This window comes from Neovison vison, chromosome 7, assembly GCF_020171115.1.
Source record: "Neovison vison isolate M4711 chromosome 7, ASM_NN_V1, whole genome shotgun sequence".
In the NCBI taxonomy this organism is placed as follows: Eukaryota; Metazoa; Chordata; class Mammalia; order Carnivora; family Mustelidae; genus Neogale; species Neogale vison.
This window is the reverse complement of record NC_058097.1, coordinates 51,555,030-51,577,388: the sequence shown is the minus strand read 5'-3', so window position 1 is coordinate 51,577,388 and position 22,359 is coordinate 51,555,030. Positions and strand designations below refer to the sequence as shown.

At 54.1% G+C, this 22,359-nt stretch overlaps 2 protein-coding genes and 2 long non-coding RNA genes across 5 annotated transcripts; 2 read left to right on the top strand and 2 right to left on the bottom strand.

Annotated features, from left to right (window-relative positions):
• Positions 1–125: 125 nt before the first annotated feature.
• On the bottom strand, positions 126–6,321 carry LOC122911863 (D-box binding PAR bZIP transcription factor). The gene is made up of 4 exons (XM_044256966.1): positions 5,236–6,321; positions 3,938–4,348; positions 2,075–2,286; positions 126–612 (listed from the first exon to the last, which is right to left on the bottom strand). Exons 1-4 carry the CDS (start codon positions 5,372–5,374, stop codon positions 397–399), a joined length of 978 nt encoding a protein of 325 aa, XP_044112901.1. The 5' UTR covers positions 5,375–6,321; the 3' UTR covers positions 126–396.
• Positions 6,322–6,404: 83 nt separating this feature from the next.
• Positions 6,405–11,407, bottom strand: CA11 (carbonic anhydrase 11). 2 transcript variants are annotated; one of them, XM_044256965.1, is made up of 9 exons: positions 11,322–11,407; positions 11,159–11,233; positions 10,280–10,422; positions 8,498–8,683; positions 8,180–8,275; positions 7,942–8,014; positions 7,683–7,837; positions 7,309–7,474; positions 6,405–6,533 (listed from the first exon to the last, which is right to left on the bottom strand). In XM_044256965.1, exons 1-9 carry the CDS (start codon positions 11,386–11,388, stop codon positions 6,508–6,510), a joined length of 987 nt encoding a protein of 328 aa, XP_044112900.1. In that variant the 5' UTR covers positions 11,389–11,407; the 3' UTR covers positions 6,405–6,507. The 2 variants fall into 2 exon arrangements, with proteins under 2 accessions (XP_044112900.1, XP_044112899.1); XM_044256964.1 differs by lacking the exon at positions 6,405–6,533 and adding an exon at positions 6,554–7,135.
• LOC122911867 lies at positions 6,720–10,286 on the top strand. Its single transcript, XR_006385518.1, has 3 exons — positions 6,720–6,783; positions 8,874–9,006; positions 10,092–10,286. It is a non-coding gene; the product is annotated as an uncharacterized LOC122911867 (long non-coding RNA).
• Positions 11,408–12,650: 1,243 nt separating the features above from the next.
• On the top strand, positions 12,651–21,724 carry LOC122911866. Its single transcript, XR_006385517.1, has 4 exons — positions 12,651–13,098; positions 14,797–14,895; positions 20,836–20,886; positions 21,695–21,724. It is a non-coding gene; the product is annotated as an uncharacterized LOC122911866 (long non-coding RNA).
• Positions 21,725–22,359: the final 635 nt, after the last annotated feature.

Here is a 22,359-nt window from a genome sequence, read left to right as displayed (position 1 = left end):
CGCTTCCAGTAGCTCCTGCCTTCTATGGACGGAAGCCCAGACCTGCCCACAGACCGCCGCCAGTGTGACCCAATGGCCTTGAACTGGGGCCAGGAAGCTGCCTCCTTCCCCACAACAGCTGGTTCTGGGGTTCTCAAGATTTATTCAGGATGTGTTAACGGAGGCGGTGGGAGGATGGGGTCCCCAAAGTGGCAGGGGCACACACAGAGGACCCTCCCCGCCCCCGCGAGGGAGGGGGGGGAGGCTCGCTTTTTCTTAAAAATATAAATGTATTTATCTGCATCATCACGTCCCTGGGCACCCAGCTGGCCGGCCGGTGGGCCACAGGGCGGGGAGGGAAGAGGACGTCAGGGCGCAAGTCTGAGCGAGGCCGCCGGGCAGGGGCGGGGGACAGCCTCACAGGGCTCCGTGCTGGGCCTGGTAGCGGGACAGCACGGCGCGGTAGTGGGACAGCTCCTGGCGCACAGCCACCACTTCCTGCCGCAGCAGGGCGTTCTCCTTCTCCAGGAAGGCCGCCCGTACTGATATCTGGTTCTCTTTGAGCCGCCGGGCGTCTCGGGACCTCTTGGCTGCCTCGTTATTCTTGTACCGCCGGCTCCAATACTTCTCATCCTGAGGGTGGGGTTTGAGAAGGCACTAAGGGCCAGGGGGAGCAGCTTTCCTTGTGCCTTCAAGGACCAGAGGACAGCTAAGAGACCCTCTGGGATGCTTCATGCCAGCAAGTGGGATGCAAAGGATACCAGGGCTCTCCGAGGATGAATGCCCAAGGGTCTGGTTGCTAAGGGCAGCAGGCCCCTAGCAACAACTAAGGTGTGAGCTAGTTCTCCCCACTCCAAGCCACTGGGCTCCCAAGTTTCCACTGTGCGAAGCAGACCCCACCACTCGGCTTGACAAAGGCCCTACAGTTAGCCCCTGGTTGCTAAGGATGCTTGTTCCCTGGCAATGGGGCCTTCAGGGTCTGAGGGCTTCTTCCAGTAAAAAGCACTGCTTTATGTACCACCTTCTCAGATCCTGGTTGCTATGGAAAGCCTAGGCTCCCTAGCAATGGGGTTTTGTGTCCCATAAATCCCAGAGCTGGGGCCTTTTGACCTCATTGTCAAGGCAACCCCATCCTTCCCCAGCAATCTGAGTGGTTCCAGTAACTGTGGCTGTCTCTGACCCTCTGGCCTTGGATAGAGGCCAGAGAGCTGCCTTCTTCCCCACGGGTCCCAACTGCTAGAAAACCTGTCCCTCAGCAAAGAAGCCTCCCCACACCATTACACTTAGAGTTCGCCAGTCCTAGAATCTGGCTGTGGAGGAGGACCACTCCTTAGGAACGAGGACCACACAGAGGTCCACAAGATGCTCTCCTCCCACCCCCCATGTCATTAAAGCCTAGTTCCCACTTAACTAGGGCAAATCCAGTCCAGGCCCTGTGACAGGTCTAGACCACTGGTCTAGACTGGGTTTACAAGTCAGTCCTCAGTGTTTCAGGTAGTTATGGTGAAGTCCAGTGAGAGGAGCCCAGGCACCCCTTACTAGGGGAGACCCCAGAACTGGCAAAGCAGCAAGAAAAAAAAAAAAAATTCACTTCCCAGAACAGAATGTGGCTCTGGCTGCTAATGGGAACTCAAGGCCTCTCATCAATGAGCAGCCGAGGCCCAGAAAACAAGGCCCAGGGCTGGCAAAGTCTGCATCCCAGGCAGATGGAAGCACCCTGCAGAATGCCCCAAAGCAGAGGTCAAAGGACCAGACCCAGCCCAGGTAGTGGCTCAGAAGAAACAGACTGATGCTACTGCTAAGAGATGCTGTCCTTAGCAACAGGGCCTGGTCAAAGCTCCAAGCCTGTAGGAGTGGTTCCAGCAGGGCTAGCTGAGTCTACGTCCCACAATGATACCATCTTCGTAAATCTCAAGCTGAAACCTTGATCTCCTTTGTGCCCCATGGCTGTGGACGACTGATGCTTGGCTGCAGGTTAAGAGAACCTGAGAGCTAACCGCAGTGAGAAGCCCAGGCCTGTCTGTGAGGAAAGGGCCATCCCTGGCTGTGGGACCTGTAGGGGCCATGCCTGCAGCCTACATCCGGCAGGGCTCACCTTCTGCTCCTCTGGCACCTGGATCTTCCGAGCCTTCTTCATGATGGGCTGGGGCTTCAGCTCCTCCTCTGAGAAGCGATGTCTCCGAGGGTCAAAGGTCTCATGGCCAGGAATGCTTGACAGGGCTAAATCAGCTGGGTCAGGTTCAAATGTCATCAGCACCTCCACCGTGTCTGGGTCCACCGGGCTGGGTGTGTCCCGGGAGGTCAGGCCTTGGGGAAACAGAATGTGCTTCCTGAGTGTGTATTTACTTGGGGGGGGGGGTTCAAAGTACCCCCTGCTCAGGTATATCTTTGACCACAAGGAAGGCCTTAATGAGATCCACCACAAGGCCAACCAGAGATCAACCTCTCTAATGTGAAACAGGAAGGTTCCGGAAGCTACAAAGATGCTTAGACATCAAGGAACCAATTCCACTTTCACAAACCGGGAAACAGGCCCAATGACAACTGACACGCCCTAAGTAACACACGAGCCTATTCTACTGCTTCTGAAACCCCAGGCCTTCAGATTTGCAGCGTTAGCTCCTTTCCCATTATCTAGCCTGAATCCTGCCTACTGAATCCCTGACCAAAGCCTAGACCCCAAGGCTGTTCAGAAGAAAGAAATCCAGTGCATTGAAAAGACTTCAGATGCGCCGCTTAACAGCTAACTGGCCCAGACGGGTAAGGAAGAAAAGCAGAAATGAATGAGGTTTGGGGAAGGCTGCAAGGGACGGGGTACGGGCGGACTGTGCCTTTAAGAGCGAGCATGCCGGGGTCAGCTGAGGATACAGGTTCAGGGCCAGTCACGTGTGGGCGCCAGCTTTCCCGTCCCGCCCGGCCCCCCCCCCCCACCGCCGCCACGGGCGCCCTCTAGTTCCCCAGGCCCCGCCCCCCCTCCGCGTGACCGCGCCTGCGCGAAGTGAGGAGCGGGGAGGAGGGAGGAGAGGACTCACGTGGCGCGGGAATGTGCGGCTGGGAAAGGGGGGGCCCCGGTTCTGCCCAGAGGTCCGGCCAGGGGCAGGTGTGTCCAGGAATTCCCAACCTGCAGTCTGCCCGTGGAGACCCCCAAGTGCCCGAGGAAACACACTTTTCCTTTTGCCCCCTGGGGTCTCTCAGCTCAAACCTCTCAAGCTCCAAAGATCCAGGCCCTCCTGGTGTCTGGGGAACACGGGCACAAACGGAACCCTGGACCTTCTCCCTCGCCACTGGGATACACATGATTCTGGGATCCCAAGCCCCTCCTCTCCCAGGAACATAGGAAGCTCTCGGTCCTCGCTGCAACAGAAGACCCAGAATGAAGATCCCCAACCTTTTCCCCTCTAGACGACTCCGGGACCCCGGGCCCTAGCTCCTCTCCACCGGAGGATCCAGCAGCTAGGGGTGCCAGTCTTTTATGTCCTGGTAAAATAGAAGTCTGTACCCAGACCTTGCTTTCTCTCCTATAGAGGGCCTAGGAGTTGCAGTCCTTCCCCAACTCCACCGACTTCGCGCCCAGATTCCAGAGTGCAGTTCACTCCCCAGCAAATAATTCCGGTGTTCTGGGATCCCAATCCCGGCTCCTCGAGTATCCGGACCTTCTCTCACCACGTCCCAAAGAAAAGTCTTCACTACCGCCCCACAGGAAAGGCTTCCTAGAATTTAAGATCCCAAGTCCTTCATCTCCAATGGATCCAGAAGACCCAGTCCCTGATGCATTACGGGACAAAGAATCCGGACTCCTCTCCCAACATCTCGCTACTGCGTGGACCCAGAATTTGGGCGCACAACCCCAGCCCCACGGTCCCCGGCCCCACGGTACCAGGCCCAAGTGCAGCACAGCCCTGCCCCTGAAGCCCAAGCCCCGCCCCGCCAGGGTCCTGCCCCGCCCCCGCCGTCGCACCTGCGCGGTGGCCGCCCGCGGCCCCGAGGGCAGCCCGGGTGGGGGCGTGCCCCGGGGAGGAACGAGGGGAAGCTGAGCCGCAGGAACCCGGCCCCGGGGAGGGTGCGGGCGTGCGCACGGGGGAGGGCGTCGGTGAAGGGCCGCCGGGGGGCAGCGGGCTGGGCGGGAGCCCGTGCTCCAGCAAGAAGGCGTCCAGGTCCACGTACTCCACGTCGCCGAACGGTAGCGTCCGCTCCCACAGCAGCGGCGCCAACAGACCCGGGCCAGGCGCGGCCCCCGGGCGCCCCCGCGGGGACCCGCCGCCCAGCACTGCCCCAGCTGAGGCATCCGCCGGGCTCGCCGTCTCCAGGCCGGGCCCGGGGACCGTGGCTGCAGGCGGAGCCGCCTTGCGCTCCTTTTCCTTCAGGAGACCTGCGGGCCAGGGAATGAGCGGGCGAGTTGGGAAGAAAGAGATGGACAAGAGACCCCAGGACAGAAATACACGAAGAAAGGGGAGATAGAGACCCACAGGGCGGAGATCCAGAGAAAGAGGGAACAGGCGGGGAAGAGGAAGAGACAGGAGAGAAGGCAAGGACCCAAAGAGAAGAGACCCAGAGAGAGAAGGCACAGACGTGGGCGGCACAGACAGAGGGGGACAGAAACCGAGAGAGGGACAGAGACTCAGAAAGAGGGGAGGATAGGGACCCAGAGAGGGGTAGGACACAGACCAGGGAAGGGATAGATACACAGAAGGGGGACGGAAGTTCAGTCAGAGGTAGATGGAGGGTTGGGCAGGTGAGAGGGGAAAAAATGACAGTTCTGTAATTTCTCTGTAGCCTACCCCCCTGCTCACTGTGGCCTCTTCTCCCCACCCCCACACTATGTAAGGGGCAGGAAGGGGCTCTATTCCTGGGGCACATTCCTCATCCCTAGACTCCATGTGACCCCAGGAGGCCCCGCCCAAGCCCGTGTCACTACCGTGTGAGCATCCGACACACCCCCTCCCTCCTCCCTGGACCCCAGGGGTCCAGACGCTCAGGACCAAAGAATGCGGGGGGGGGGGGCTTAGGCCCAGACTCTCAGGTCCTCGGAGAGGAGGACTCTGGGGGACTCCTGGGTCCTCCTCTTGGACGGGCTTGAGCGCAGGTACTTTTGCATCCTGGGTGCTGAGAGATCTAGGGGCCTAAACACCTTTGTAACTGGGCAGATGACGGTTGGAAGATGGACTCTCGACACGTAAGAGGAGACCCCCGCCCCAGCACTTGAATCCCTGAGGGAGTAGGGTGTCCGGGTTAGGATAGAGGGGGGCTAGAACTCACAGCTGGCTGGGTCTTTGGGTTTGCTGGTCCCCTGCAGAAGGCTCCGCAGCCCAAGCAGCGCTCCCCCGCCAGGGGGGGCCCCGGCTGGGCCGCCCAGCAGCAGGGGGGCCGGGGTCCTGTCGCTCACGGGCCGCGCCATCACCGGGCACCTGCCCGCAGGCTCAGGGGCTCATGGAGAGGCGAAGAGCCGGCCTGCCAGTTAGAGGCACACTCCAGTGGTTCGGGCGAGTGCCTGCCCAGGGGCGGGCGAGCGTAGCTTGCGAGCCTCCAGTATCCAGAACACTGCAAATCCTAGGAGTGACGGGGATTTGCAGTCCTCAGTGCAGAAACGTGCAACTCAAGAGGGTCCCTGGAGACCATGCAGTCTGAGTGAGGGGTTGATCAAATTAGGCAGCCGGTTCTTTGCAGTCCAGAGTTCAAGGGGACACAAGGCGCTCCTTCTACACGGTGGGCGAGCCTGGCTCTTGCAAAATCTGCAGCTCTCTCAGCGGAAGGCGCTCTGCAATCTGCACCAAGAGGTGTGCGCGGAGGGGCGGAGGAGGGGGCAAGAGGAGGCGGCCTCCTTGAGGCGTGGCCAACGCAAACTTCTTTCGCGGAAAAAAAAAAAAAAAAAGCCAAACCAAAACACTCGACGCCACAGCGCGCACCCCTCCTATCAGCCCCCGCCAGCTGCTTGGGCCGAGCACCCCAGCCGCGTGCCGCCCTCCGGCTGAAAGCGCGGGCCAATCGCGTCTTGACCCCTCGAGACGCACGGCCAATGGGACCCCCGGATCCGCCAAGGCCCAGGAGGGCGCGTGAGGGGTTCCGTGCAAGAAGTTGCAGTGCCTTTAGGTGGGAGGCGGGACCCTGACCTACATTTGCCCAATGGGAGACGGCACTGGGGGCGGGACCGTGACCCATTTCGGGCCAATGAGGCAGGCGGGAGGGGGAAGCACATGGCTCTGCGCGTGCTGCCCGATGGGGAGGGTGAGTTGGGGGGGGTAGTAAAAGAGCCGCGGCTTAAAGGAGCCGCCAGTCTAAATGACGGTTTGGGGAAACCGGAAGCAAAAAAATAAAAAAAATAAAAAACGAGCAGTGCGGTTTAGGAAGACGGAGATTGGTTTCTAGAAGGCTGCTGTTTTTCACGACCCAAATGTTTCCCCGCCGCGCCTAGAATCAGACCACTAAGAAACAGGAAGTATTCTGTCCCTTTAATAGCTTTGTTTTGGGGGTGACTCCCCTCCCCGTGTTGGGAGGCTTGGAAAGGACAGGCACAATCCTCGATGGGGAGTCTCAGCGACCATGGGGGGCACCATCCACTGTAAGACAGACGACAGCGGTGGGGGAGCATTAGTTTACCTGCAAGACGGTTTGCAGGAGTCGGGGGCTGGGCCGCGGAGGGCTCTACCACGGAGGCTGAGAAAGGGGAAGCCGGGATGTACCAGGTCGAGAAACTGGGGGAAACGGTCAGATTTTGGACCGGCACTGGGTTTAACCAGCAGGAGGCAGCAGGAGGGTGGACTAGGAGGGTTGACATCCAGCTTCAGCATCAGACTGAACTACGCGAAGGTATTCATGGGGTGGGAGTAGGAGGGTCTGGGCCATACCACGTTGAGAAGCTAGCTGAGTGGCTGTAAGATCACAGGGTCGAAGCTCGGGGAGACAGTAGAAAGGGGAGGGGGCCGTACCATGTTGATTTTCAGGAAGGGGTGTGTGTCAGATTACGGAACAGCCTGAGATTTGTACCACACCGAAACAGGGAAGGGATCCGGGCTGTACCATTTTGGAAAGCCGTCGTAATAAAAAACCACGGCCCAGTGGGAAGCCAGGGAGCTCGGGTTATATACCAAGTTGCAAGTTGCAAGCAGTGGAGAGGAAAGACAAATCACGGACCAGCAATGGTCTCTGGCGTGGAGGTGGACTGTACCATGTTGACACATAGAAGGGAGAAAAGAGCGAGTGCGAGCTCAGGAGGCTGGACCGTACAGAAACGTCAAAGGGGTGGGTAGGACTATATCATGTAGAGAAAAGAAGGGGAGACACATAGGCGGGTTAGACCAAGACGTGCGGGGAGGGGTGCAGACCGGACCATACCATGCAGGCGGTAGTTGGGGCCTCGGCAGCGCCTCTCAGGGTGCCGGGGGTCCCTGTTGCCCCTCAAGGCCCTGTGGGCCAAGGGCTGCAGGGGCCGGCCGTTACCGCTGAGGCTCTGGAAGATCTGTGACGGAGGATTCTGGCTCAGGAGTCTCAGGGAGTGCATCTGCCGCGGAAGGGGGTGGGAAACTGTGAGTGAACGGTGAGCGGTCTCGGTGATTGGCCACAGAGGAAAGCCCCGCTCCTGGGGCAGGTGGGCGTGGTCTCACTCGGCCCCGGATTAAAGTAAGGCGGAAGGAGGGTGGGAGAGGCCAAGAGTGATGCCCAGGCCACAGAAAGGGTTAGCCAGGCTGGAGGGGGCAGAAAGAAGTCACCTGGAGGGAGGTGATATTGAGGGCCCGGTCAATGAGGATCCAGGTGACAGTCTCTGAGCAGGGCGGGGTGCTGAGGGAGCCCTGATAAGTGATGAAGCCGAAGGATTCGGGGAACAGGAGCTCCAGGCTCAGGTCTTGAAGAAAGTAGGCATCATCTGCAGCAATACCGGGCTAGAGTGAGGAGCAGGACCCCTCTTCAACTCCCCTCCTGTGCACACACAGCTCCCCATCCCCTCCCCCCAATGCACCAGGGACTTACTCTTGTAGGAGATGCGGGTGATGGTGTCCCGGTTAAGGAGGCGGCTGAGGAAGGGGTTCGAGCTGCCAGCCACCTGTGTGGGGGTACAAGGTGAGGAGGTAGGAATCCAAAAGTCCCAAGTCTAAGCTCCCAATCCTCCCTCCCCCAGGACCCAGGAGTCTGGGCCACCCAGACTCCCTCTTCCCCAGACCAGAGTCCAGAATTCCCCTTCATCCTTTGGGATCTCGCCTGGGCTCACATTGACGAAGAGGCTGAGAATGGCCAGGCCATTGGGGCCCCGGGAGGCGGCGCTGAGGTTCCCGTAGAGTTCTTGGTTGAAATGGATGAGCTGCACCTGGGAGGGGAGCACAGAGTGGGGTTCCCCCAGTAGAAGGGGAGGAGAGAATGGGTGCAGCTCTGGGCCCTCAGGGTCCCAAGGCAGGTTAAAGATTAGTGCTTGGGTGGAGGGCAGCGGTTCTGCAAAGGAGGGTGGGGTGAGGCATTAAGAGAAAGGTGAGGTGGGAGGAATTGGGTCAGCTCTGGGTGAAGGTCAAGGGCAGAGGTCAGTGGCCACCACCTCAGCAGAGAAGCCCTGGTGGTTGATCTGGTGTTCAGAGCCAGCTCCATCACGTGCTCCAAAGAGCAGTCGCAGTTCACTGAGTCGGTGGCTGTAGAGGAGGGGACCCCCAGACACATTGACCACGGGCCGTGGCGCAGGCAGGAAGGAGACATGGCGACCAGTGTTGTACAACGTTCCCCGAAGCTGTAGGAGAGGAGGAAGCCGTCACAGGGACAAAGAGGGAAGGTCTTTTCCCTCCTGTGTTCCACTCCTATATTTCCTGCTTCCACCAAGCATTTAATCATTCAGCACAGCTGGAACATCAGTTACTTCCCAGGGTCTGTTCTAGCCGCATGATAGGTGCTCAATATCGGTGCATTTATTCAACTCACAGATATTTATTGAGCTGCTACTATGTGCCATGGATGCCAGGAAGAGAGCAAGGAACAAGTAGGCAAAAACCCTGGGCCTCATGGAACTCGTGTCCTAACGGAGCCGAGGCAGGCAGACAATAAATAACGAATTACGTAAGTAACTGCTTAATTAATTACATCTTATGCTTAAGCGGAGAAGAACTGAGAGCTCTGAGAAGGTAACATGGGAAGCCCAGCCTAGACTGGGGTGGGGGGTGGGGAGATGAGGAAAGGCCTTCATGAGAAAGTGACATTTGAATGGAGACCCAAAAGATAAGTAGGAATTTGTTGCAAAGGAGAGAAGGGTATTCCTGGAAGAGGAAACAGCAAGTGCAAAGGCCCTGAGGTAGCCTCTTTCAGTGCTAGTGCAGGGGCCTGTGGGACTAGTGCCTAGTGAACGGAGAGGTGATAGGAGCCAGATGGTACAGGGCCTTGTGGACAATGATGGAATATTTTGTATTTTTATTTAAATAATTAAAAATAAATACATCTATATGTATATGTGTATATATAAATATATATATTATATATATACATATAAAATTTATATATATCTAAAATCTCACACCTGGCACAGTGCCTGGAACATGGTACTTGCTGTTTAAATCTGTTAGTATTACTTCTCCCGATAGGAATATTTTGAGAGGAGAGTGGAATGCTCTGCTTTGTGTTTTTAAACATCCCTCTAGCTGTGGGATGGAGAATGGAGGGCAGAAGGCAGAGAACCAGGCTAGCTAGCACCCTGTGGCACTAGTCCAGGGGCAAGTGGATGGTGGGGGAGTTGGAGGAGACACACAGTGACAGGATCCAAATGATATTGAGCAGGGAGATGAAAAAGGACCCAGAATGGACAGGGGAATGAAGGCAAGAATGGGTTGGGAATAGCCCCAGGCTTCTGGCAGGGGCAGGTGAGTGAAGAGGGGTGCCAACTCTTACAAGAAATGGAATTGCAAAGTGCGCAAGAGCCTAGATGCTAGGACCACACTACCTGGGTCTGAATCCCAGTGCTGTGTGACCCTCTAGCTGTGTGACCTCAGACAAGTAACTCAATCTCTCTGTGCCTCAGTTTCTGCATCCTTAAAATGAGGAGAACAATAGCCTCTATCTCATGGGGTGGTTGGGAGGATTAGCAGGCTGATCAGGCTTTTTAAAACCATGCTTGGCCCAGGGAACAGTCTGTGTTAACATTGCTTTTACAGACACGGAAAACCTAGGGAGCCATGTTTGGAGAAGGAAGAACAGGTGATTCATATTAGAGTGTAAGGAGCCTCCTTTCCACCCGCTGTCTACCGCTCCTTAACCCAGGGGGGCCTTTCACCTCCGCACCCCACCCCCACTAGTGCCCACCCCCAGGGGATTTGGTGAACCCTCCCACCAGGCCCCTTACCTTCTCTCCCCCAGTGCTGAGTCTCAGTGGGGGCAGAAAGGGGTCATAAAGGACCCTCTTCAGCTCCACATCCACAGGGCTCTGCCGCTTCCCCACAGCACACAGACTCCAGGCTGCATTCACTAAGCCCCAGAAGGGAGGCCCTGGAGGCAGGGGTGGGGCAGGGAGGAAAAGGAGTCAGAGATAGGACTGGATCCCAAAGCTGGGATCTGCTGAGAAGGCTGTGTTTTGGACTCCCGGATCCCAGGACAGGAAGGGCAGGGGATGGGGACTCCTGGGTCTGAGGGAGGAAGGGGCTGGAAATCCAGAATCTTGGGTCTTGGAAGAATCTTGGAGGAGTTTCCAAAGATCATCTCGCCTCCTCCTTAACCAAACCTACCTTCAATTAAGTCATTGGGGGAAAGAACTACAACTCCCAGCAGGCCTGAGTGCTGCCAGCCTACCCATCCACTGCATGTCTGCCCCAGAGCCCATGGGAGTTGTAGTTCTTTCACTCTCCCTTGTCCCACAGCTGGATAATGAATGTACGGGGGAGAGGAGTTGCAGGGGCTGGACAAGGCAGGGGACGCGACCAATGAGCCTCTGGTTCCCAGCACAAGCCAGACCTACCTGCCTCTTTCCCTGCAAACCCCCCACACTCTCTTTTGCACCCCCACACTCTTTCCTTCCACTCCCACTCACTACTTGAAATGCGCATATATAATGTCCTGTGGTGAGCTGCTGGGGTTCAGAGGCTGGGGCCGACTCTAGAGGGAGGAAGGGAGGGAGAGGGAAGGAAGGGGCTGGGACTCCGGGGTCCTGCGAGGAGGACAGGGCTCCTGGGTCTGAGGAAGGAGGCACCCTGCAGCCCCGAGTCCTGGGTCCCCGCCCTGGCTCCACCTGGCACGAAGTTTCCCTGGAGATTATCCTTGTAGCTCCACCAGTCCTCGGGGTCAGGTGCAGGTCCAATGTGAGCTGGGGAAAGAGCAGCCTGAACCCCTCCCCTTGGTACCCCACCCCCACCTCTCCCTCGGGGGCTCCCGCCCCAACCCCCCGGCCTTACCTGCCGCCCCCAGTGCGGCCCAGAGTACCAGCGCCCTAGGAGCGCTCAGACGAGCAGCAACCCCCATCCCTGGGAGGCCTCTGAGCAACCCCCTCCCAGCGTCCTGGCCCCTCTCTCAGCTCCTCCTTCCCTGCTCTGTGGGACCCTGTCCCTCCAGGACTTCCAGCCTGCCTCTCCTCTCTTCAGGGAGTCCCGTTCCCCAAACACCGAGGCAGCAGGGAACTGAGACCCCCCAAATACACTCCTCCCTGCTCTCCCAGCTCTCTGTGCCTCTTCTCCTTCCTTTTCTCTTTTCCCCAACCCTCCAGCCTCCCTCTACCTCCCGATCTTCCTACCCCTTTCTCTGCCTCCTGCTTCTCCCCGGGGTTACCTCCTGGTTTCTAATCCACACCCCCTCTTTGCTCTCTTTTCTTCAGCTCCCCGGAGCCACCTAACCCCATGTCTCCATCCTGCTTCTCTCTCCTCCTCCCGGTCTCCCTCCTCTCCTGCTTCTTTCTCGCCCAGTCTCCCCACCTCCTCCTCTTCTGCCTCTCCTGTTTCTCCGTCTCTCTCTTCCCTCGTCCCTGCTCCCTCCTCCCCCTCCCTCTCTGATCTCTCTCTGGGTGTTATTTAATTTTTTTGCCGTTGTTGTTGGGGGGGGGGGTGGCGAGTGATCTCACAGCAGCAAACACTCCTCGGACTGGTGTTGGGGGAGACCAAGGGGCAGGATGGAGGGGTCATTGGGAGCTGATATCCAGCTTCCAGCTGTGCCGGGGCCGGGGGAGGGGGACGGAGGGGTGGGGGTGGCTTGGACACCTGGGGCCGGGAGCTGGCAATTCCCATCCTCCGCAGAAGGGAGAAGGGGGGGCGCTTAAGGTGGAGCTGGGGGAGTCCTCCGAGGTCTCCGTGCTCCAGGCCACTGGTGCAGGAGGATCCGGGGTCCCCCGGCTGGTGCGGACCCGGGTTGGAGCCTTAGTGGCGCCTGCAGCCCCCGCCCAGTGCTCCAGTCGGCCTCGGCTGGGGGCCGCCTTAATGGGGCTGAGGGATCCCCTGGGAGACAGGGGTGCGGTGCGGGCAGCTGACCAGGAGGGGGAGGCAGAGACTTGGAGAGGGACCGAGCGCTGGGAGGAGGAGCCGGGAAGGCCGAGGGGAGGCAGCCGAGGTGAGGTCGAAGGACTGCAGAGGCTTAGGAGGGGAAGGTAGATGCGGGGAGACATGGCGGAGGGAGACCTGCGTGCTGGAAATGGGGGATCGGGAAGGCGGGGGAGTGGGGGGGAGAGGAGAGAGACAGAGTGAGAGAGAGAGAAGGGGAGATACTGGTGGAGGCAGAGAGAGAAGTACAGAGACACATTGAGAGACAGAGACAGAGTGAGAGAGAAGGAGAGAAGGGGAGATACTGGTGGAGGCAGAGAGAGACGTACAGAGACACACACTTGGCCATAGGAACAGAAACGCCCATCCCACCGGTCAGAGACGGTTAGAGAAGGGAGAAGAAGCTGCCAGGCCAAGGGGGTGGGGGTGGGGAGAAACAGAAACCGAGAAGAGATTCAAAGACAGAGAGACAACAGCCAAACTCAAAGAGAGAGACACAGAAACATAGAGAAAGAGACACACACACACACATACCCTCTGCACATTGTAGTGAGAGAGACCCAGAAACAGACCCAGGGACATCAAAGGACAGCATGGAGTCAGAAAGACAGGCATTCAGATAAAGAATTTGGAACGGACAGTCAAGGCACAGACAGCCAAAGAGAGTCAGAAATGGAGAGAGAGAGAGAAAACGCAGGAAAGAAAGGTATGTATTGCTTATCCATGGCCGCATAAGGAATCACCCCCAAACTTGGTGGCTTCAACCAACAAGCATTTACTGTCCCACTGAGTCTGAGGGTTTGGAGTTTGGGAATGGCTTAACTGGGGAGGAGCGGGGGTCCACTAGGGTCCAGTTAGGACCTTGACCAGGGTGCAGCCCCCTGGAGGTTCGACTGGGGCTGAACAGCACTTCCAAGTTCCTCATCACTGTGCCTCTCTTGAGGGCTATAGGGGTGCTGGTTTCCAGATCGACTGATAAGAGAGAGAAGAGAGAGCACAAGCAGGGGGAGCAGCAGAGGGAGAGGGAGAAACAGGCTCCCTGCTGAGCAGGGAGCGATGCTGATGCTGCGATGCTGCGATGCTGCGGGTGATATGGTGATCCCAGGACCCCAGGATCATGACCTGAGCCGAAGGCAGACACTTAACAACTGGGCCACCCAGGAGCTGTGTTGGCCCATTTTACAGATGGGGAAGCCAAGCGTCAGAGGATGCAAGTGACTTGTTCAGATTTATACAAATAGGAAGTGGTGGAGCAGGGGAGGAAAATAGAGCAAAGGGGGACGAAGAAAACACAATGGAGGCATTGTGCCGAGAAGCGAGGAATCTGTCAGGAAGCTTGGCAGGGAGTTGGGGGTTGGAGAACCCAGGTCTGTTGGAGAAATAAATCAGGAAGAAATGACAGCCATCCTGACCAATTTCCTAGATTCCGGGCCGTGCCATGCTCTCTGTTGGCTTTGTTTTAACCCTCAAAGCTGCCCCAGGGAGTGGAGGGGTTAGGATTAGCCCCATTATACAGATAGAACACTGAGGCTGGTCCGAGAGGGAAGGGGCTTTCCCAAGAAGGCATGGGTTGAATGGTACCTCCAAATCCACACACCAAAAAGTGCACCCAGAGTGGAACCGAATTTGCCAAAAAGGTCTTTGCTAATGTAACTAAGTCAGTGACCATGCGACTGGATCATCCTGCATTATCTGGCTAGACCCAAAATCCAAGGGCAACTGTCCTTATGAGAGAAAGGCGGAGGGAGATTCGAGACTACAATGTGCAGACAGAGGCAGAGGCTGGCGTGATTCTGCTGCAAGCCCAGGATCACATGGAATCCCCAGAAGCTGCACGATGCAGGGACAGATCCTCTCCTGGAGGCTTCGGAGGGACTGTGGCCCTGCTGACACCTTGATTTGGGACCTGCGGCTTTCAGGGCTGTGAGAGAATAAATTGCTGTTGTTTTAAGCCATGCAGTTTGTGGTCATTGTTTACTGCAGCTGACCCCAGGGGTGGGGAGCAATAATGAGAAAGACATGGAACTTTTCAGAGGCAGAGACAATGAAGGAACCAGAGATACATGGAGGGAGAGACAGACAAGGCTGACAGTGCAGAAGAGCAGCTTCTACCTACAAGTTTGGCTCTCCAAGTTGGCTTGTTGACTCTCCTCCTCCAGGAAGCCCTCCCTGACTGCCCCATCCTCCAACCGGAGTCAGTGCCTGCTGTGCACATTCCTAACACCCTGGGCTACCTCCATTAGAGCACCGATCCCATTAGGGAAGGAGCTGTGTCCTCCCTCAAGGGCCCAGGCCTGACCCATCTCTGGGTGTCCAACACTGGCCCCCAGAGGGCACACTGGGATCCTCAGGAGAGGAATCAAACACAATTGAATGAGACAATGCTCCTGATGTCTCTCCCCAGAGACTCTGGGCTCCTCCTGTCTGCTGAGATACAACTGGATTTCCTGCAAGGCCCAGCGAGGGCCTCACCTCCCCTGGGAAGTCTTCTCTGATCTAAGAGGTGAGGTCCCCTGCTGCTTCCATTATTACCCACCGCACCAGATGTGACTGGACATAAGTCTGTCCCCTAGCACACCCTCCCAGATGGGGAGCCCCTGCAGGGCAAGTCCTGGGTCTGACTCAGATCTCCATCCCAGCATTTTCCAGGGAGACCTCAGGAGACAATGTTTTTTGCGTTTGCTTTCTTTTGTTTGTTTCTTTTTTTCTTTTTCTTTTTTTTTTTTTTTTAAGATTTATTTATTTATTTATTTATTTGACAGACAGAGATCACAAGTAAGTAGAGAGGCAGGCAGAGAGAGAGGAGGAAGCAGGCTCCCCACTGAGCAGAGAGCCTGATGCAGGGCTCGATCCCAGGACCCCAGGACCATGTCCTGAGCTGAAGGCAGAGGCTTTAACCCACTGAGCCACCCAGGTGCCCCAGGAGTATATGTTGAATAAACAAGTAAGTGAGTGAATGAAGCCAAAATAGAGAGAAGAGGGCATTCAGAAATGGGTGGGAAAAAAATTTTTGCACAGCGGTTAAGAGGAAGGCTTTCTGGGTGTACATGACATTTTCCTGACTCTTTTTCTGTCCCTGTAACCGGGGCCCCAGCTCAAAACTCATCCTCCCCGCCCCCCCCCACCGGCCTTCCCCTCCCAGACTCTCCCTCCCCCTTCAGTGTACCCCTCAGAGATCCCAGAGTTCACCCTCCCTCTGCTCTAGCCACAGTGGTCCCATTGATGCCCAGCTCCCCTGGATGGAGTGCCAGCCCCTCGGCCTTTCTCTTGGGGACCAAATAAATCCTTTATCTGTCCTTCAAGACCTACCTTAAATGTCACTCTCTCTGAGGCGTTTCCTGATCTCCTGGCTCTCAGTGAACTTTTTTAAAAGTGTTTTATTTATTTAGGTAATCTCTGCACCCTATGTGGGACTCGAACTCATAACCCCAAGATCAAGGGTTGCATGCTCTTCGAACTTAGCCAGCCAGGCACCCCCATATCACTGATTTTTTTTTCACCAGAGGACTGACCCTCCTCCTCCAGGGCTCAAAGACCTCCCATGGCTCCCCGGTGCCCTCCCCACCCCCAGGAGAAACACGCAGGCCCTCAGCCTGGCCTTAGAGGCCTCCCAAGCCTTGGCTAGCATCAATCCCAAGCCTCATCTCTCTTCTCTATACCACACCAGGTCCTTGAGCTTCCAGACATTTGGACAAGCTGTTTTCTCTAACTGGGGTTGTCTTTTCCCTCTCCTCCACCGGGCAAATTCTTACTCAGGAGTCTGCTTTTCCAGAAAGCCATCAGCAGTGGTGAGGTGGGCAGGAGCCTCGTTGGAGCTCTTGAAGCCACCTGTCCCTGAGCCCCCATTATAGCACACAGACTGGGCTCCGTGCCCGGAGGCAGAGGGAAAGGCCAGGCCGGAGGTGGGTCCCAGATGTGGATTTCATGCCTATTTGTCTCGGTTGCTGGGAACAAAGTTCGGGTCATGGGGAACATATGGGGCTCGCCCTGTGCCTCACTTTCATCTCCTACCTCCCTGGCCCCTGGGTGGGAGGCAGGAGGGCCAAACCTCTCCAGGCCTGGGTGGTTCCCACAGCCCCTGTTCACCTTCTCACCTTGAGAACAGGGAGAGAGCTGCCCCCAACTTCCACTCCCTAGGGGAACCCAGCAAATTCTGCACATCGGTATTCTCGCCTTCTGGGCTCTGCTCTCCTGGCAGGGGGTTGGGTGTGTGTGTGTAGCCACCAGACACTTAAATAATAACAAATTCAAAAGGCTCTTCCTCTGTGCCAGGCAGTTCTAAGCCCGTTAAACCACATAGTAACGCTTTTAATCCTCATAATATGCCCCGTGAGGCACCTGGGTGGCCCAACAGTGGAACAGGCTACTCTTGGTCTCGGGGTTGTGGGTTCGAGTCCCACACTGGGTGTAAAGATTGCTTAAAAATAAAATCTTAAAATAGGGCGCCTGGGTGGCTCAGTGGGTTAAGGCCTCTGCCTTCGGCTCAGGTCATGATCTCAGGGTCCTCGGACCAAGCCCCGCATCGGGCTCTCTGCTCAGCAGGGAGCCTGCTTCCTCCTCTCTCTCTGCCTGCCTCTCTGCCTGCTTGTGATCTCTCTCTGTCAAATAAATAAATAAAATCTTTAAAATAAAAAAATAAAATAAAATCTTAAAATAATAATAATAATAATAATAAGTACCATGAGTTACTTCCTATCCTCCTCCTCATCATCCCAGTATTAGAGATGAGGGACCTGAGGGACACACAGAGATTTGAACCCAGGCATCCTGGCTTTGGAGTTTATGCCCTTCATGAAATGGTCTCTAAAGCAGTGCCATCCAAGAGAACTGTCTGCAATGATGGAAAATGTTCTCTATCTGTTCTGTCCACTGAGCAAGCCACCAGCCACTTGAACTGTGGCTAATGCAACTGAGGAACCGAAATTTACATTTTATTTCATTTTCATTCATTTAAATGTGCATAGCCCAGCGTGGCTAGTGGTGACTGTATCAGACCGGTTCTACGCCTGCCGCTTGCTGTGTGACAGTCCCTAAGACTTCTACACCTGGACTTGAATCTCTGCCCTCCTCGAAAGGTGGAGTCCTCCTGTGAGCCTTGGTTTTTTCTTCTGTATACGGGGAATAATAGGACCAGCCTATTTAGTCAACAGAAATTTGAGTACCTACTTGGTCCTACGGGCTGCGTTTACAGCAGGGGACAAAACGGACTCAGATCCAAGGTCAGAACAGCTGGAGGTAAAATGGATTGTCATGGCCAGAGGTCTTTGAACTTCTGCCTCTCTTTTCCTGGAAATGTCCAAAGGCTGCTCTGCCTAGCACTACATGATGTCATAGCATACTCTGGGTTCTGATTGGCTGAGGGCCTGGCATAAAGCAAGGTTGGGTAATTTTCTCCAACCTGACTTTTTTCTTCCCTTGACATCAAAACGTCCTATTTAGCTGGGGTCAAAGACAGTGCAACATTAAAGGTTGAAGTTCCACCTTCCCCTGAAGCTTAGGTGTGGTCATATCACTAAATTCTAGCCAATGAGATAAGAACAGACGGATCGTGTAGCAGTTTTGGAAAAGATCCTGATCAATCAGCTATGTGGGCCTTTTGGCCTTGTCTCTTTACCTTCTTCCATCTTGCTGCATTCTAAGGATGTTGAAGAGGAAAGCTAGAAGGTTCCTGGTGGCTTGACTACATCCAGACCTCTTTTATGCCAGAGAGAAATCAATTTCTTTCCTTCCTCCTACCCACCCACAAGAGAAATCAATTTCTTTTTTTTTTTTTTTTTAAGATTTTATCCATTTGAGAGAGAGTGAGAGAAAGCATGAAAAGGGAGAAGGTCATGGGGCGCCTGGGTGGCTCAGTGGGTTAAAGCCTCTGCCTTCAGCTCAGGTTATGATCCCAGGGTCCTGGGATCAAGCCCCGCATCGGGCTCTCTGCTGAGCCGGGAGCCTGCTTCCTCCTCTCTCTCTGCCTGCCTCTCTGCCTACTTGTGATCTCTGTCAAATAAATAAATAAAATCTTTAAAAAAAAAAAAAAGAAAGAAAAGGGAGAAGGTCAGAGGGAGAAGCAGACTCCCCGAAGAGCTGGGAGCCCCATGCGGGACTCAATCCTGGGACTCCAGGACCATGACCTGAGTAGAAGGCAGTTGCTTAACCAACTGAGCCACCCAGGCGCCCCAATAAATCAATTTCTATCTTGCTTAAGCCCACTGTTATTTGACGTTTGCTACGACTCCTAATAATATAGATGCTTGAGCTACAAGTTCAGGTTCAGTTGGGCTGCGAGTTAGACCATTTTTGTTTTGTTTGTTTAATTTTTATTTAAATCCCTGTTAGTTAACAGACAGTGTAATATTAGTTTCAGGTAGGTTAGGCCATTTTCTGATCAGACTTTTCAGCAAGTATTTATCGACCATCCACTACGTACCATGCACCTTTCGAGGGACAAGTGGCACATGGAACAAATAACAATCTGTGCTCCCGTGGAGTTCCCATTCTAGTGGAAGAGACAGAAACAGTAACCAGAAAGACAAATATTTATTATATTATGTGGCAATAAATGGCAAAAAGAAGGATAAAGCAGGACAAACGAATGAGAAGGATTTTTTAAAAATTTATTTGACAGAGACCACAAGTAGGCAGAGAGAGAGAGGGGAAGCAGGCTCCCCGCTGAGCAGAGAGGCTGATGCGGGGGCTCGATCCCAGGACCCTGAGATCATGACCTGAGCTGAAGGCAGAGGCTTTAACCCACTGAGCCACCCAGGTGCCCCGAGAAGGATTTTTTTTTTTTTAATTTGCTGAATCTACTTAGACCCGGTGTTTAATTTTAATGCATCACTACGTTTACCCAACCCAAAATGTCATGCCTCTATCATCTTTCCAAGTAAGAGAGCTTTGAAATGCTCTTTAAGATCCTCAGGTCCTGGGGCACCTGGGTGGCTCAGTGAGTTAAGCCACTACCTTCAGCTCAGGTCATGATTTCAGAGTCCTGAGATCGAGCCCCGCATCAGGCTCTCTGCTCAGCAGGGAGCCTGCTTCCTCTTCTCTCTCTGTCAAATAAATAAATAAAATCTTAAAAAAAAAATTAAAAAAAAGATTCTCAGGTCCCTGGGTGGCTCAGTGAGTTAAAGCCTCTGCGTTTATTTAGCTCGAGTCATGGTCCCTGGGTCCTGGGAGTTTATTTAGCTCGAGTCATGGTCCCTGGGTCCTGGGATCGGTTTGCATCAGGCTCTCTACCCCTCTCTCTCTGCCTGCCTCTCTGCCTCCTTGTGATCTCTGTCTGTCAAATTTAAAAAAAGAAAAAAAAGATTCTCAAATTATGGAGCACCTGGGTGGTTCCGTCAGTTGTTTTTGCTTTCTGCTCAGGTCATGATCTCAGGATCCTGGGATCGAGCCCCACCTTGGACTCCCTGCTCAGCAGGGACTCTACTCCTCCCCCGACCCTCCTCCCTCTCATGCACTCTTACTCTTTCTTTCAAATAAATAAATAAAATCTTAATTTAAAAAAAAAGATTCTCAAGTTAAGGTGCACCTAGGTGTCTCAGCCGTTAAACATTTGCCTTGGGCTCAGGTCCTGATCTCAGGGTCCAGGGATGGAGTGAGCCTCGCATCTAAGCTCCCTGCTCAGGGGGAAGCCTGTTTCTCCTTCTCCCATTCTCCCTCTCTCACTGTGTCTCTCTCTCTGTGTCAAATAAATAAAATCCTGAAAAAATAATAATAAAATAAAAGCAGAGAACCTTTCCCAGCAGGAAGAGAAAAAGATGTAAGGACAGAAAAAGAGGCAGCAGAAATCTACAGTGTGAAAGGGACTCGACCTGCCTTTGAAGCTGGAAGAAGGGGCCTAGAGCCAAGGAATGGGGGTGGCCTGTATAAGCTGGGAATTAAAAGGAAACATTATCCCCTAGAGGATGCAGAAGGAATGCAGTCTGTCGACACCTCCATTTTAGCTTAGTAAAACCCATGTCAGGATTTTGACCTATAGAGCTGTGAGATAATAGGGGCGCCTGGGTGACTCAGTTGGTTAAGTGTCTGACTCTTGATTTGGGCTCAGGTCATGATCCAAGGCTTGTGGGACAGAGTCTGCTCATCCCTCCCTCTGCTCCTCCCCTGCACACTCTCTCTCTCATAAATAAATAAACTCTTGGGGCGCCTGGGTGGCTCAGTGGGTTAAAGCCTCTGCCTTCAGCTTGGATCATGATCCCAGGGTCCTGGGATTGAGCCCTGCATCGGACTCTGCGCAGCGGGGAATCTGCTTCCCCCTATCTCTCTCTGCCTGCCTCTCTGCCTACTTGTGATCTGTCTGTCAAATAAATAAATAAAATCTTTAAAAAAAAATAAACTCTTTAAAAAACCCTGCAAGATAATACATTTGTATTGTTTCAGCTGCTGAATTTATGGTAATTTGTTATGGCAGCAGTAGAAAACTAATACACTCATTCTTCTCTCTTTCCAGACACATAAGAGAATTCTGCTTCTCCAGCTTCATGCTATTAGGTGAAACCATGTGAGTATTCTTTTTTTTTTTTTTAATTTTATTTATTTATTTGACAAAGATCACAAGTAGGCAGAGAGGCAGGCAGAGAGAGAGGAGGAAGCAGGCTCCTTGCTGAGCAGAGCACCCAATGTGATCCCAGGACCCTGAGATCATGACCTGAGCCAAAGGCAGAGGCTTAACCCACTGAGCCACCCAGGTGCACCCCATGTGAGTATTCTTGACCAATGACTAGGAAGGGAAGTGCTGGAGTCGTTCTGAGCCAACATTTTTATTTCTTGTGTGGGGACTATGCGGGTTCTCTCTCTGCCTGCTGCTGATCAAGATGCCATGGTTTGCGTTTGGTGCAGTGGTAAGATGGTAGATGTCTCTCTGCCTGAGTCCTTGAATGACTCTGCGGAGAACCATCCCTTGGTGACTTGCATGGGACACATACACGGCCAAGAAATCAATTTTTACTGTATCATTCCAGCAGAGCTGGCAGAACCTGATCAATGAAGTGCAGGCACTAGCTTGCTGTTATGCGAGGAAGTGCATCCTAGGAGGAGAGAACAGCAAGCGTGAAAGTCCTGGGGCAAGTGTGCTTGACTTTTAAAGGAACAGGAAGGAGGTCAGTGTGGCTAAAGAGGTGCAAATGAGGGGACTTGTGAGGTCAGTTATATGGTGGGAGTAGGTCATGCAGGGCCCTGTAGGGCAGGGCAAGGACTTTGGATTTTGTTGTTGTTGTTGTTGTTTTTGGTGTGGTTTTTGTTGTTGTTGTTGTTTTAATTTTTTATTTATTTTTATTTTTTATAAACATATAATATATTTCAATCCCCAGGGGTACAGGTCTGTGAATCGCCAGGTTTACACACTTCACAGCACTCACCATAGCAAGACTTTGGATTTTATTCTGAAAGAGATGGGAATCCACTCAAGAGTTGGATTTTGGCATAATAGGATCATGATCTGACTTGGGTTTTAAAGCCATCTTCCTGATTCTGTACGAAGAAAACTCTAAGTATGGGTCACTGTAATAATCCAAGAGAACACTGGTGGTGGCTTGGACAGAGTGGTATGAGGGGACATGTAAAAATGGCTGAGTTATGAACATATGTAGGCAGTGGATTATACAGGACTTGCTGATGGGACAAGACATGTGGGGGGCGGGGAGGTATAGGGCAAATGCCCCACGAAACTGGCTTCAAGAAAGAATGGAGGGGCGCCTGAGTGGCTCAGTGGGTCAAGCCTCTGCCTTCAGCTCTGGTCATGATCTCAGGGTCCTGGGATCAAGCCCTGCTTCGGGCTCCCCGCTCAGCGGGGAGCCTGCTTCCCCCTCTCTCTCTGGCTGCCTCTCTGCCTACTTGTGATCGCTGTCTGTCAAATAAATAAAATCTTAAAAAAAAAAAAAAAAAGAAAGAATGGGAAAAGACAAGATTAGGAGTATAGTTTTCCTGGAACAGAGAATGCTTCTTAGAAAATCCCTTAAAGAGGAGCGCCTGGGTG